The sequence below is a fragment of the Rana temporaria genome, chromosome 12 (assembly GCF_905171775.1).
Source record: "Rana temporaria chromosome 12, aRanTem1.1, whole genome shotgun sequence".
NCBI lineage: Eukaryota > Metazoa > Chordata > Amphibia > Anura > Ranidae > Rana > Rana temporaria.
The window spans coordinates 137,354,096-137,368,785 of NC_053500.1; the positions used below are offsets into that span (position 1 = coordinate 137,354,096).

The following is a 14,690-nucleotide window of genomic DNA, read 5'->3' on the forward strand; positions in this document are numbered from 1 at the left end:
CAAATCGGGAACAAGTCGTTCTTACCTGTGATTTACTGTATAGGCCAACTGGGAAGCTACCCAAGGATGCATGGCCCAGGGGCCACACTTTTAAATATTTAGTAATCTGACATAAATTTCCTGGTGTTTGTCGCTCGCAGACTCGGCTCCTGGTCACTCACGGTATCAGTTTTCTGCCACAAGTCGATCACATTGTGGTCATTGTGGACGGGAGGGTGTCCGAAACGGGATCCTATCAGGAACTGATGAAGCAAAATGGCGCTTTTGCCGAATTCCTGCGGAACTACGCCTTTGACGATGACGTGGAAGAGGAAGAGCCGACAAGTAAATGTCACATAATTCTCACATTATTTAGTTTTATTATTATATTTTATAATTTGTTTCTGTTTTAGTCCTTTCAAATTGTCTTCCTTCATCAGTTTTTATGTGGGATGCAATCTGTCTAAAAACTTTAGATGGCAGCCCAAATATGTCAAAAATGTATTGTTGATCTAATTGGCAGAAATACCCGTAAAATTCACTTGGCCTCTGTTACAGCTGGTTTACAATTTCTGTAGCAAGCAGGACTCCAGGCATTTCAAACTGTTGCAGGAAAACGGGTTCTTGGTCCTCGCAGTTTTTCTTTCTTTTAGCCTTTTGCTCCAAGTGTTGTCCCTTAGCAGCAGGGCAGCCATCACAAATTTTGGGGCCGCCCCTTACAAAGCTTTAGGCAAGGGCCCCCCTGGAGCAGAGAACCGGGGGGGCCTGTATGGGGCCCTGAGGACTATTGGGCCCCTTACAGGTGTAATGCAAAAAAAAAAAACGGGAGAGGGGCCCTGGGGACTATTGGGCCCCTTACAGGTGTAATGCAAAAAATAAGGCCCAGATTCTCAAAGGAGATACGACGGCGTATCTCCAGATACGCCGTCGTATCTCTGAGTCTGAGCGGTCGTATCTATGCGCCTGATTCTTAGAATCAGTTACGCATAGATTTCTATTAGATCCGACCAGCCGTCGGATCTTAACTGCATATTTACACTGGCTGCTAGGGGCGTGTACGCTGATTTACGCCTAGAAATATGTAAATCAGCTAGATACGCGAATTCACGAACGTACGCCCGGCCGACGCAGTACAGATACGCCGTTTTTCCCGGCGTAAAGTTACTCCTGCTATATGGTGGCGTACATGCGGCGTACCAATGTTAAGTATGGACGTTGTTCCCGCGTCGAATTTTGAAAAATTTACGTCGTTTGCGTAAGTCGTCCGTGAATGGGGCTGGACGTCATTTACGTTCACATCGAAACCAATACGTCCTTGCGGCGTACTTTGGAGCAATGCACACTGGAATATTCCACGGACGGCGCATGCGCCGTTCGTGAAAAACGTCAATCACGTCGGGTCACAAGTTATTTACATAAAACACGCCCCCCTGTTCCACATTTGAATTAGGCGGGCTTACGCCGGCCTATTTACGCTACGCCGCCGCAACTTACGGAGCAAGTGCTTTGTGAATACTGCACTTGCCCGTCTAAGTTGCGGAGGCGTAGCGTAAATAGGACACGCTACGCCGGAACAAAAATACGCTCTTCTACAAGAATCTGGCCCTAAATACATAAATAAAAGATAAAAAAAAAAAAACGGGAGGGGGGCCAGCCGTTCCTGGGGACCATCGGGCCCCTTACAGGTGTAATGCCTGTACCCCCCTGATGGTGGCCCTGCTTAGCAGAGTTCCCCTTTCATATTGTGTTGCTGACCTTTTTATCTTGAAAATTTTGGTAGCCATTCCCACATGAGTGTAATCCTTTCAAATTGGGTTCCTACGAGGGATGTAATTTGTCTAGAGGCTCCAGATGGCAGTCTAAAATGCCATAGGTCAAATATGTTAAAGGTTCAGGGTATTGTTGCTTCTTATTGAAAGAACTGCAGTTAAGCTTGGGTCCAGTGTTTGACAGGAGCTCTTCTAAAACAATGACAACAATCAAAAATGTCTACTTTTCTGGCCAGAAGTTTGTTGCCGGCTTAGACCACAATAGTATCTATAGTAAGGGACAGCAAAATGTTCTCACAAAGAAAACTGATGTTTGTTAACCCCTTCACTTTAAGTGGGCAATAATGCCCGGGAGGCGGCTCTGTGTGACCACGGATGACAGGTCCACTTTAAATATTGTCAGCTTTACCTTCGCTGTGTTGTATTTATTGGTTACTGTCGTGTTGTAGTAACTCGAAACTTAACCTTCTGCAAATGTTATTCCTTATGTCAATGGAAGTCTGACGTTTATCCGTCTTCCCCGTCCACCATATTGAACTTTTCTTCTGATTTGTTTCTTCTGCCCCAGTCCTGGATGAGGAGGAGGTGTTACTGGCGGAGGAAACGCTGAGCAATCACACCGACCTGGTAGACAACGAGCCCATCGCCAACGAGGCCCGCAAAAAGTTCATCAGGTTAGGGTGGTCGGTTCAAATGATCGGTGTGAATGATCAGTGTGAAAGTTTGGAGCGATATGTGAATGATCCTTGTAAATGACTGGGCGATTTGTGAATGATCAGTGTGAATGGTTGGTGTGATGTGTGAATGATCAGTATGTGTGTGGGTGGATAAATGGTGTGTGTTTGGGGTGAATGATTGATTTGTGCAATGTATGAATGATCAATGTGTGTATTCAGGAATAATCGGTGTGAAATGCGTGTATGGTTGGTGTGATGTGTGAATGATCAGTGTCTTAGGGTGAATGAATTTTGTGTTTGGGGTGAATGATCGGTGTGATGAGCGTGAATGATTGGTGCGATGTGTGAATGATCAGTGTGTGGGTGAATGAATGTTGTGTTTGGGGTGAATGATTGGTGTGATCTGTGTGTACGATCGTTGTGAATGATTGTTGTAAATGATCAGTTTGATATGTGTGAATGATCAGTGTGTCTGATGGGCGTGAATGATCGGTGTGATGTGTGTGAATGATTGGTGTGAAAGATCAGTGTGATGTGTCAATGATCAGTGTCTGTGGGTAAATGAATGTTGTGTTTGGCGTGAATTATCAGTGGGATGTGCGTGAATGATCAGTGTGAATGATCGGTGTGGTAGGTGTGAATTATCAGTCTGATGTGTGTGAATGATCACTGTGAATGATTGGTGTGATGTGCGTGAATAATCGTGTGATGAGCGTGAATGATCAGTGTGTGTGTGATGTGTGTGTGAATGATCAGTGTGTGTAAATGATCAGTGTGAATGATCGGTGTGAAGGGCGTGAATTATCAGTGTGATGTGTGTGAATGATCAGTGTGAATGATTGGTGTGTATGATTGGTGTGATGTGTCAATGATCAGTGTCTGTGGGTGAATGAATGTTGTGTTTGGGGTGAATTATGGGTGTGATGTGTGCGAATGATTAGTGTGATGTGCGTGAATAAACAGTGTGAATGATCGGTGTGGTAGGCGTTAATCAGTGTGATGTGTGTGAATGATCAGTGTGAATGATCGGTGTGATGTGTGTGAATGATTGGTGTGATGTGTGTGAATGATCAGTGTGAAGTGTCAATGATCAGTGTCCATGGGTAAATGAATGTTGTGTTTGGGGTGAATAAACAGTGTGAATGGTCGGTGTGATATGTTTGAAAGATCATTGTGAATGATTGTTGTGAATGATCAGTGTGATTGATCAATGTGATCGGTGTGAATGATCAGTGTGAGAATGATTGGTGTGATTGATCAATGTGATCGGCGTGATGTGTGTGTGTGTGTGAATGATCGGTGTGATGTGTGTGTGTGTGTGTGTGTGTGTGTGTGAATGATCGGTGTGATGTGTGTCAGTGTGAATGATCATTGTGATAATGATTGGTGTGAGAGTGATCAGTTTGATCGGTGTGAATGATCGCTGTGAATGTTTGGGCCCCATGCCTTTGTGGTGTGTTATGGTGACTCTTTTTCGTGTCCTTCAGGCAGATCAGCGTCCTGTCATCGGACTCGGACCCGACGCCGCACGCCTTGTCCACGCGGAGGAGGGTCTGTGAGAGGAAGACGTCTGAGACGGTTGCAGTAAAGAAACCGCCGGTGGATAAACTCATCCAGACAGAAACCACCGAGACGGGGAGGGTGTGTGAAATGTGCTGATCTTCAATCTTAAAGCTGAACTCCGACCTTCCCTTCCGTATTGCACGGTTGTACAGGATCATCTCCTGAATGGCTTCCTCTGATTGGAAGGATTGGACCCTCTGTCATGTTTTTAGTGCTCTGTGTGTCCCTGCTGGGGAGATTCACCCTCTGTTTGTTTGTACTGGTGATCGTCTTCTCAGTGACAAAAAAGTGACGGTAGATGCTAAACTTTGAGTTGTCACCAGAACAGGAATCGAGAGGAAATCTTCCAGTGGGGACACCTGTTCTGGTGACAATAGTCACTGCAAAGAGATTCATTTCCCAAAAAAAACCTAATCCCTGCATTCTGAGCGTACCGCACTCCTGATCCCTGCCTTCTGAGCGTACCACACTCCTGATCCCTGCATTCTGAGCGTACCGCACTCCTGATCCCTGCATTCTGAGCGTACCGCACTCCTGATCCCTGCCTTCTGAGCGTACCACACTCCTGATCCCTGCATTCTGAGCGTACCGCACTCCTGATCCCTGCCTTCTGAGCGTACCGCACTCCTGATCCCTGCCTTCTGAGCGTACCACACTCCTGATCCCTGCATTCTGAGCGTACCGCACTCCTGATCCCTGCCTTCTGAGCGTACCGCACTCCTGATCCCTGCCTTCTGAGCGCATCGCACTCCTGATCCCTGCCTTCTGAGCGCATCGCACTCCTGATCCCTGCCTTCTGAGAGTAACGCACTCCTGATCCCTGCATTCTGAGCGTACCGCACTCCTGATCCCTGCCTTCTGAGCGTAACGCACTCCTGATCCCTGTCTTCTGAGCGTAACGCACTCCTGATCCCTGCCTTCTGAGCGTAACACACTCCTGATCCCTGCCTTCTGAGCTCACCGCACTCCTGATCCCTGCCTTCTGAGCGTACCGCACTCCTGATCCCTGTCTTCTGAGCGTACCGCACTCCTGATCCCTGCCTTCTGAGCATACCGCACTCCTGATCCCTGCATTCTGAGCGTAACGCACTCCTAAACCTTGCACTACTCATTTTATTTTTGTGTCCACAAACACACTCCGTTTGCAATTTACATTTGGGGTCAGCAATGGATCGTCACACGCAGTATATCACAAAGGCAGTGCGTTTCGAAGGTGGTGCAGGAAACGCACGCAATGCGTTCTGGTGTGAACCAGCCCTAACAGGACACTCTGCCCGGTCATCTTTCACTTGATCATCTTCATCTCTCTAAAGTTGCCTAACCCTGCTCTAGGGTGTTTAATTTCAGAAAAATATATAAAGTTTTGGGGGTTTTAAATAATCTTCAGGCCTAAAAATGATTTTTTAAATGTGTGCAAAAAGCACTCAGGCAACAAAAGGGTTAATGCATGCATTCGCGTGCCTCTTTATGTAGAAGAATAATATTATTTCCATTGCCATTTCCAAAGCTGGGTATTTCACTCTGCTGCCAGATCCGAGTGATGTGCAGTAGAAAGTGGCCTTGAGGGGTCTTTTTTTTAATTTTTTATGAATTTGACTTTACTTTATTTTTTGTTTTTAGGTGAAGATGACGGTATTCTGGCAATATGCTAAAGCGGTTGGCCTCCCAGTGTCTCTATTTATTTGCTTCCTATACTGCTGCCAGAATGCCTCCGCCATTGGGGCCAACGTGTGGCTCAGCGACTGGACTAGTGAGGCCATCATCAATGGGACGCAGCAAAATACACAGATGCGACTCGGCGTTTACGCAGCCCTTGGATTGTTACAAGGTGATGTATTGATGCGAATGCAAATTTGGAACATAAAATCTGTCAACGAATAGTGTTGAACGTCGGTATGATCCCCACTCTTCTGAACATTGACCTGTGACCGCTCTCCACTTCACTGTACAGGTCTGCTGGTGATGGTGTCCTCCTTCACGTTGGCCATGGCGGGTATTGGTGCTGCCCGAAAGCTGCATGAGGCCCTCCTGGACAATAAGATGCACACACCGCAATCCTTCTACGATACGACGCCGATCGGACGCATCATCAACCGGTTCTCCAAAGACATATATGTGATCGATGAGGTCATCCCCCCAACCATCCTCATGTTCCTGGCGACATTTTTCACATCTTTGTCCACCATGATAGTGATCGTGTCCAGTACGCCACTCTTCGCCGTTGTCATTATACCGCTGGCATTTGTCTACGTATTTGTACAGGTGAGTGATATATACTAAGAACTACTAGAGATCTCATCACTGGACCCCCAAGTGTCAGCGTGTCATTGTTCTGGGACCACCAAGTGTCAGTGTGTCATTGTTCTGGGACCACCAAGTGTCAGTGTGTCATTGTTCTGGGACCCCGAGTGTCAGTGTGTCATTGTTCTGGGACCCCCAAGTGTCAGTGTGTCATTGTTCTGGGACCCCAAGTGTCAGTGTGTCATTGTTCTGGGACCCCGAGTGTCAGTGTGTCATTGTTCTGGGACCCCCAAGTGTCAGTGTGTCATTGTTCTGGGACCCCAAGTGTCAGCGTGTCATTGTTCTGGGACCCCCATGTGTTAGTGTGTCATTGTTCTGGGACCCCCAAGTGTCAGTGTGTCGTTGTTCTGGGCCCCCCAAGCGTCAGTGTGTCATTGTTCTGGGACCCCCAAGCGTCAGTGTGTCATTGTTATGAGCCCCACCAAGCATCAGCGTGTCATTGTACTGGGAACCTCAAGTGTTAGTGTGTCGATGTTCTCGGACCCCCATGTGTTAGTGTGTCGATGTTCTCGGACCCCCATGTGTTAGTGTGTCATTGTTCTGGAAACCCCCATGTGTTAGTGTGTCATTGTTCTGGGACCCCAAGTGTCAGTGTGTCATTGTTCTGGAAACCCCCAAGTGTCAGTGTGTCATTGTTCTGGGACCCCAAGTGTCAGTGTGTCATTGTACTGGGACCCCCAAGTGTCAGTGTGTCATTGTTCTGGGACCCCAAGTGTCAGTGTGTCATTGTTCTGGGACCCCAAGTGTCAGTGTGTCATTGTACTGGGACCCCCAAGTGTCAGTGTGTCATTGTTCTGGAAACCCCCAAGTGTCAGTGTGTCATTGTTCTGGGCCCCCAAGTGTCAGTGTGTCATTGTTCTGGGCCCCCAAGTGTCGGTGTGTCATTGTTCTGGGACCCCAAGTGTCAGTGTGTCATTGTTCTGGAAACCCCCAAGTGTCAGTGTGTCATTGTTCTGGGCCCCCAAGTGTCAGTGTGTCATTGTTCTGGGCCCCCAAGTGTCGGTGTGTCATTGTTCTGGGACCCCAAGTGTCAGTGTGTCATTGTTCTAGGACCCCCAAGTGTCAGTGTGTCATTGTTCTGGGACCCCCAAGTGTCAGTGTGTCATTGTACTGGACCGCCAAGTGTCAGTATTCTGGGTCTTCAGGTGTCTCTGTGTCGTTGTTCTGGGCCCCCCAAGCGTCAGTGTGTCATTGTTCTGGGACCCCCAAGTGTCAATGTGTCATTGTTCTGGGACCCCCAAGTGCCAGTGTGTCATTTATAGTAATGTTTTTGCATACATATTTTATAGTATTAAATATTACAAACAATCTGCAATGTCCTCTCCCAATCACAGAGGTTCTATGTAGCAACTTCCCGGCAATTAAAGCGCCTGGAGTCGGTCAGCAGGTCCCCCATATATTCCCATTTCTCAGAGACCATCACGGGTGCCAGTATCATCAGGGCCTATGGGAGGCAAACCAGTTTCATCCAATTCAGTGACAACAAGGTGGATGACAACCAAAAGAGCTACTACCCGGGCATCGTGTCCAACAGGTGAGAGATCCAGGATTTGCATTAATAAATTGTTTCTTCTGCTAATATTATTCAACATAAATTTTCCTCCTCCATATTTTTATTTTATATATTTTTTTGCTATTCTTGTGACTTCTCTCTTTCTATATAAAATGTTTTGCTTTGCTGCTTTAGCTTCTTCTGTCTCTTGCTCTCGGGGTGAGGGAACTGTCATCTCTGCCTCTTCTTCTCTTCCTGCAGTTTGCTCTGTCGGATTAAACCTCTCCGTCCCCTTTCACACTCCAATCAGGTAAAACCTCATGCCATGCTGTGCCTTTAAAAGGGGCCTTGACCTCACCTACATATCCGTTCCCCTGTAGCAAACTTTTATCGCAAGTACTGATGTAGCAGACCTGACCTTAAAGCATAGGTGGCAAACACAAGGCCCGTGGGCCGAATCCGGCCCTCCAGGCCATTTCATGTGGCCCTCGCACCTCTCCTGCACCTGCAGCAGAGCTCCAGCCCTCATCTGGTCCTACTCTAGACCCCTACTTTCTGCTTTCAAGCAATGCATCCAGCTTCTTCCCAGCAGCAGCATAAGGAAAGGGGGTGCACTGTGATGTAAGGGAGAGTGGGGGGACTCAACTTCTGATGGTGGGTTGGCTCTTAACATCTAATGTAAGGGGAGGGGGTGCGCTGGACATCTAATCTTACAGATACAACCGGCCCTTTTGAGGGCAATCATAATGCTGATGCGGCCCATGATGAAATTGAGTTTGACACCCCTGCCTTAAAGTATACCCGACGGTGGATTGTTGTGTTTTTCAGCCGGTGGGGGACAGATGCAGCATGGGGTTTATTTTTTTTTAATTCCCATACTTCTCTTTTAATGTAATGCGACTCACTTGCACGGCTGCCCCCTTTTCCATATGCAACAAGTTGCATTCCAAGCAGCAGAGCCACTATTTTTACATTTCCACAGATCTTCCAGTTGTACTTGGTGTACTGGATGTAGTTCAACAACAGCTTCATGTTTTCCTATGTTTGTTTCATGTGTGCAGAGCAGGGCCGCCATCAGGGGGGTACAAGGCAGTACACCTGTAAGGGGCTCGGATGGCAACCCCCTTTTTTTTTTCTTAGGGGTCCGGAGGTTCCCAGGGGCCCAGATGGCAACCCCTCTTTTATTTTTATTTTTTATTTTTTTTATTTTATTTTTTATTAAAGGGACAATTTTTTTTTTAGGGGTGCGGAGGGCCCCGGATGACAACCCTCCCTTTTTTTTATTTATTTTCTTTTTAACTTTTTATATATATATATATATATATATATATATATATATATATATATATATATATATATATATATATATATATATATATATATATATATATATAATTTTTACACATACATACATACACACACACACACACACACACACACACACACATATATATATATATATATATATATATATATATATATATATATTTATTGTGTGTATGTATGTATGTATGTATGTATGTATGTGTAAAAAAAAAATATATATATATATATATATATATATATATATATATATATATATATATATATATATATATATATATATATATATTATTAAAGGGCCCAGGGCCCCAGATTCAGATAGGTAGATTCAGGTACAATGGAATAACTTTAGGGCGGCGTAGCGTAGCCTGTTTAGGCTACGCCGCCGTAAATTAGCTAGGCTAGTAATGATTCTCAATCTGCTAATTTACGGCGGCGTAGCCTTAAAAAAGAGCGGCCGTAAGGGCGCCTAATTCAAATGGGTTGGAGGGGGGCGTGTTGTATGGTAATGAGGCTTGACCTCACGTTTTTGACGTTTTTCGTTACTGCGCATGCGCCGGGCGCCTACATTTCCCAGTGCGGGAACGGCGGCCATACTTTAACATTGTTATTCCACCTCATAGGTGGAATAACTTTAGGCCACCTAAGGCCTTACGGAAACGGCGTAAAGCGACTGCGGCGGCCGGGCGTACGTTCGTGAATCGACGTAGAAGCTCATTTACATATTCTACGCCGGCCGCAATGGAAGCGGCACCTAGCGGCCATCCGAAAAATTGCAATCTAATATAGGACGGCGCAAGCCGTCCTATCTTAGATATGTTTAAGCGTATCTCTGTTTGAGCATACGCTTAAACATCCGTCGGCGTAGATTCTGAGTTAGGCCGGCTTATCTACTGATAAGCCGGCCTAACTCTTTGTGAATCTACCTAACAGTGCCCACAAGCAAGATGGACCTGCTCAGGACAGAATTTTATAAAGTACTTTTTACTGCAGAAAGACAAGGCGGAGGGCTAGTGAAATCGGACACGTAAGTAAACTATTAATGACATACCGACCGGCAGATGCACATAAAAAAAAAAATATGAAATCCCGCGGAACCCCCGCTTTAACTATCAAATAAAAGTAGCATACTGTATACCCTCCCCCACCCTGTATTTTTGTTATTAGCTCTTTGTCACAGTTACTAAATACCATAAATTGCATTAGCCCAGAACGTTCATTCCCCTTACCGTAGTCATGTGAGCAAAAAAGGCCAAAATCTGTTTGGTTGTTGTAGATTCTTCTTTCATCTTTGCAAATTTGTACTGTCTTCTACAGAAAATGCCATTAATTTAGCAAAAATGAATTGTCCAGGAAATTTTGTAATTGCTAATTATTATATTATTGTGTTTCTAATATTAAAGTGGAGTTCCACCCATAAATATAACATTACATCAGTAGTTTTAAAAAAATGTCATTAGTCCTTTAAGAATTTTTTTTTTTTTTTTACATGCCTTTAAAGTGTTGTTGCTAGGCAGAATAGTTAATCTTCCCACTTCCTGCACCTAGGTGCTTAAAGGGGTTTTCCACCCATTTTTTAAGTTTATTAAAAGTCAGCAGCTACAAAAAGTGTAGCTGCTGGCTTTTAATAAACTGACACTTACCTGCTCCCGCGTTCCAGCGACGCGCCGGCCGGGGCTCCGCTCCTCTCCCCCCCCTCCCCGGCCGGCGTCTTCATTGTCACTGTGGGCACCCGGCCGTGACAGCTTTCGGCTTCACGGCCGGGCACCCACTGCGCATGCGCCGTCCGATTGGACAGGCGCTCGCCTACAGGGAGGGGCTGTGAAAAGGCGATTAAGCTAATCGCCTTTCCAGCCCCTCGGCGGAAGTGGGACAGAAAGTCCCCTTCTCCTGAAGCCCCCACTCCCCCCCCAAAAAAATTACATGCCAAATGTGGCATGTAAAGGGGCGAGGAGTGGGTTAAGAGGAAGTTCAATTTTTAGGTGGAACTCCGCTTTAAGCTTCCTAACCTACATCGCACAGACTCCTGGAAAGTTACACCCACTACATTCCCAGGAGTCTGTGCACTCCCCAGTCTCGAAGAATCATGTGACTTGGACAGTACAGGTGCTGAAACCTGATCTGAAACCTATTACACTGCTTGTGCAGCACTGAGCATGTGCGAGATCTGCAAGGCTGAAATCCAGGAAGTCATACAGTCTGGCTTCATGATGCCCACACTTAAGATGGCCCCAGTCCATTTCTATTTTATAAAGTGTCTAAATGCTGTAACAACCTAGCAAAACGGACCTTAGTTTACAGACTAACTTTACTAGAATACATTAAGCTTGTGTATTACAGGGGTATTTATATATAAAAAGTGAAATTGTGGCCGGAACTCTGCTTTAAATATGGTTGACATCTCCCTATAACCCTCCCCTATGGCATAGTCACAGCATTCATGATGGCACCGAAATCTCATTCCGTCTTCTGACCTCATGTGTTCCTCTCTAGTTATGTCTGTCTTATATCGGTCATGGCGCCTCGTTGTCTTCCCATGTGTGGTCACAGGACATCGTACCTGGCCGTCATTTACATTTCTTTTAAGCTTCTTACATTTTATCACTCATTTTCATATTTATTACATAAATAAATATCACAAACCAAAAGCCACGTGAATGACGTAATTTCTGTTCTGTTTTCTTGGCAGGTGGCTGGGAATACGGGTGGAGTTTGTTGGCAATTGTGTTGTTCTCTTCGCGGCTCTATTTGCAGTTATTGGTAGAGAAAGCCTCACCCCGGGGCTTGTGGGTCTCTCCGTGTCCTATGCATTGCAGGTAAAAAAATAAATCGATTTTTTTTGATTTTATAAAATTGTTCTAAACTGAAAATAACGGTCTATTGAGTTCAACCAAATTACAAAGTGGCGTTCCTTCCGCCCAAAAATGGAACTTACGCTTTTCAGAACACATCCCCCCCCCCCCCACCCTCCGGTGTCACATTTGACAACTTTCAGGGGGGAGCAGATACCTGTGTAATACAGGTATTTTGCTCCCACTTCTGGGCATAGATGCCCGAGCCACTCGCATCTACGCCCCTTCCCATCCCCCGCCGTCTTCTGGGAAACACACAGGTCCCAGAAGGCAGCATGGGCTGTTGGCATCGCGCAGCACGAGTCGCGCATGCGCAGTAGGGAACCAGGGCTTCACTTCCTGATTCCCTTACCAAAGATGGCGCGGCGGCAGCAGCAGCATCCGACAGCCGAGGGATTGATTGGCATCGGGTGCCGACATTGCGGGTGCCCTGGACAGGTAAGTGTCCTTATTTTAAATGTCAACAGCTGCAGTATTTGTAGCTGCTGACTTTAAAAAAAAATTGGCGGACCTCCGCTTCTGTGAACAGGGTTTTTTCCCCCTTATATTGGGCTATTGTACACTGGGTTTAAAAAAATCACTGTTTTTACAGACATTTGGCTTTTTTTTTCTGCCTGTAAACGCACCTCTATGTTAGTCTATGTGTCCATGCACACACCAGTGCATTTAGGATGGGAGCATTTGGGCAGAAAAACCGCCAATGGCACCGGCTGCTGTGTCTCAGCCAATCAGGAGAGAGAGTCCTGGACAGCCGAGGATCGCATTCAACAGCGCTGGATCGAGATGGGGCTCAGGTAAGTATTAGCGGGGCTACTGCACACTGAGAATATATACATAGAATGCATTAAGATAAAAACCTTCTGACTTTAGAACCACTTTTAAGGCTCACATATTCGGCCCGTGAGTATGGCAGCCAGTCTGGGGAAATCGGGGATGTCTGGTCACCCTAACCTAGATGCAAAGTGAGTGGAAACCCCTTATACTACAGGTGTCCCCATAGGAAAATGTCCTATTCCTACTCTGACAACTCAAAATGTATGTTTTCCCCTCACTTTCCGTCTCCGGGACACAAGACAAGTCACCGAATGTACAAAACCCTTTCCCTTTTCCATCCAAAGTTAAAAAAATAAAATAATGTACCTTCACTTTAAAGATCTTGCACCCTCGGGACCCATAAACCTGCAGGTGATCCAGAGAAGGAAGAGAAATGAATCTGTGAAAAGTTGTGTGTTAATTTGTTTCCTTCACTCATCGTTAACAGGTGACCATGTCACTTAACTGGATGGTGCGGATGACCTCCGACCTGGAAACAAACATCGTGGCTGTGGAACGTGTCAAGGAATATTCTGAGACCGAGACGGAGGTCAGTAAAATCGAAACTTTGTGGTTTTTCCCTGAATTGTGCACAAGCATTTGGAGTGTTTACTGGAATGGTTTTATTGGTTTCCGCCCATTGTGGCTTTCCTCCTGTAGAAGAAACGCATTGTTCCACAGGTTTCCCTGCGCTTCCCTCTAAAGTCGCCCATAATCTCACGTTTTTTTAGGCTCCTTGGAGTATAGACGATAAGAAGCCGGGAGAGGGCTGGCCAACTAAAGGTGAAGTCGAATTATCCAACTACTCTATCCGGTATAGACCCGGCTTGGATTTGGTGCTGAAAAACTTGAACCTGAAAGTTAAAGGAGGAGAAAAGGTAAAAATCCAATTTTCAATACCATATGGGAGGTTTATTATTATTTTTTTGGGGATATTTATTATAGCAAAAAGTAAAAAAAACGGGGTCTCGCAAAAGAGAGTTTGTAAGTTACCTGACAGATTGGTGATGATGGTTGGAAAAAATTTGGCTTTTTGATAATTTTTTTTTTTTTTAATTGCTCAGGTTGGGATTGTGGGAAGGACGGGAGCCGGAAAGTCTTCCATGACGCTGTGCCTCTTCCGGATCCTGGAGGCTGCTGAGGGAATTATCACCATCGATGGTGTAAATATTGCTGAGATTGGACTTCACGACCTTCGATCTATGCTCACTATTATCCCACAGGTAAGATGGCAACCGTTTTGTAATGCTCAGTCACCTGGGGCATCTTAATCAGCCGATTCGCTAATGAAAGATGTAACTTGGTTACTATTAGCTGGATTCAGGTACGGCGGCGCATTGTTGCGGCGGCGTAGCGTATCGTATTTACACTACGCCACCGTAAGTTTGCAAGGCAAGTACTGTATTCACAAAGTACTTGCCTGCTAAGTTGTGGCGTAGCGTAAATGCGGCCGGCGTAAGCGCGCCTAATTCAAATGAGGATGTGGGGGGCGTGTTTTCTGTAAACTAACTGTGACCTGACGTGATTGACGTCCTTGTCGAACGGCGCATGCGCCGTCCGTGTACATATCCCAGTGTGCATTGCGGCAAAGTACGCCGCACGGACGTATTGGTTTCGACGTGGACGTAAATTACGTCCAGCCCTATTCACGGACGACTTACACAAAAGACGTAAAATTTTCAAATTTCGACGCGGGAACGACGGCCATACATAACATTGGCTACGCCACCTAGGGGGCATGTTTATCTTTAGGCGGCCTATCTCTTACGGAAACGGCGTATCTGTACTGCGCCGGCCGGGCATACGTTCGTGAATCGGCGTATCTAGTCATTTACATATTCTACGCCGAACGCAATGGAAGCGCCACCTAGCGGCCAGCCTAAAAATTACACTTTTAAGATACGACGGTGTAAGACACTTA

At 45.9% G+C, this 14,690-nt stretch overlaps 1 protein-coding gene across 2 annotated transcripts in view; it reads left to right on the forward strand.

Moving 5' to 3' along the window:
- ABCC3 (ATP binding cassette subfamily C member 3) overlaps nt 1-14,690 on the forward strand; it is a 120,639-nt gene that overhangs the window by 98,512 nt on the left and 7,437 nt on the right. For both annotated transcript variants that reach the window (XM_040330890.1, XM_040330891.1), the window contains exons 19-28: nt 141-324; nt 2,317-2,422; nt 3,913-4,066; nt 5,609-5,816; nt 5,940-6,250; nt 7,624-7,823; nt 11,794-11,920; nt 13,218-13,319; nt 13,501-13,647; nt 13,834-13,992. In XM_040330890.1, the coding sequence (XP_040186824.1) occupies nt 141-324; nt 2,317-2,422; nt 3,913-4,066; nt 5,609-5,816; nt 5,940-6,250; nt 7,624-7,823; nt 11,794-11,920; nt 13,218-13,319; nt 13,501-13,647; nt 13,834-13,992 (1,698 nt within the window). The remainder of the gene's footprint in view (nt 1-140; nt 325-2,316; nt 2,423-3,912; nt 4,067-5,608; nt 5,817-5,939; nt 6,251-7,623; nt 7,824-11,793; nt 11,921-13,217; nt 13,320-13,500; nt 13,648-13,833; nt 13,993-14,690) is intronic.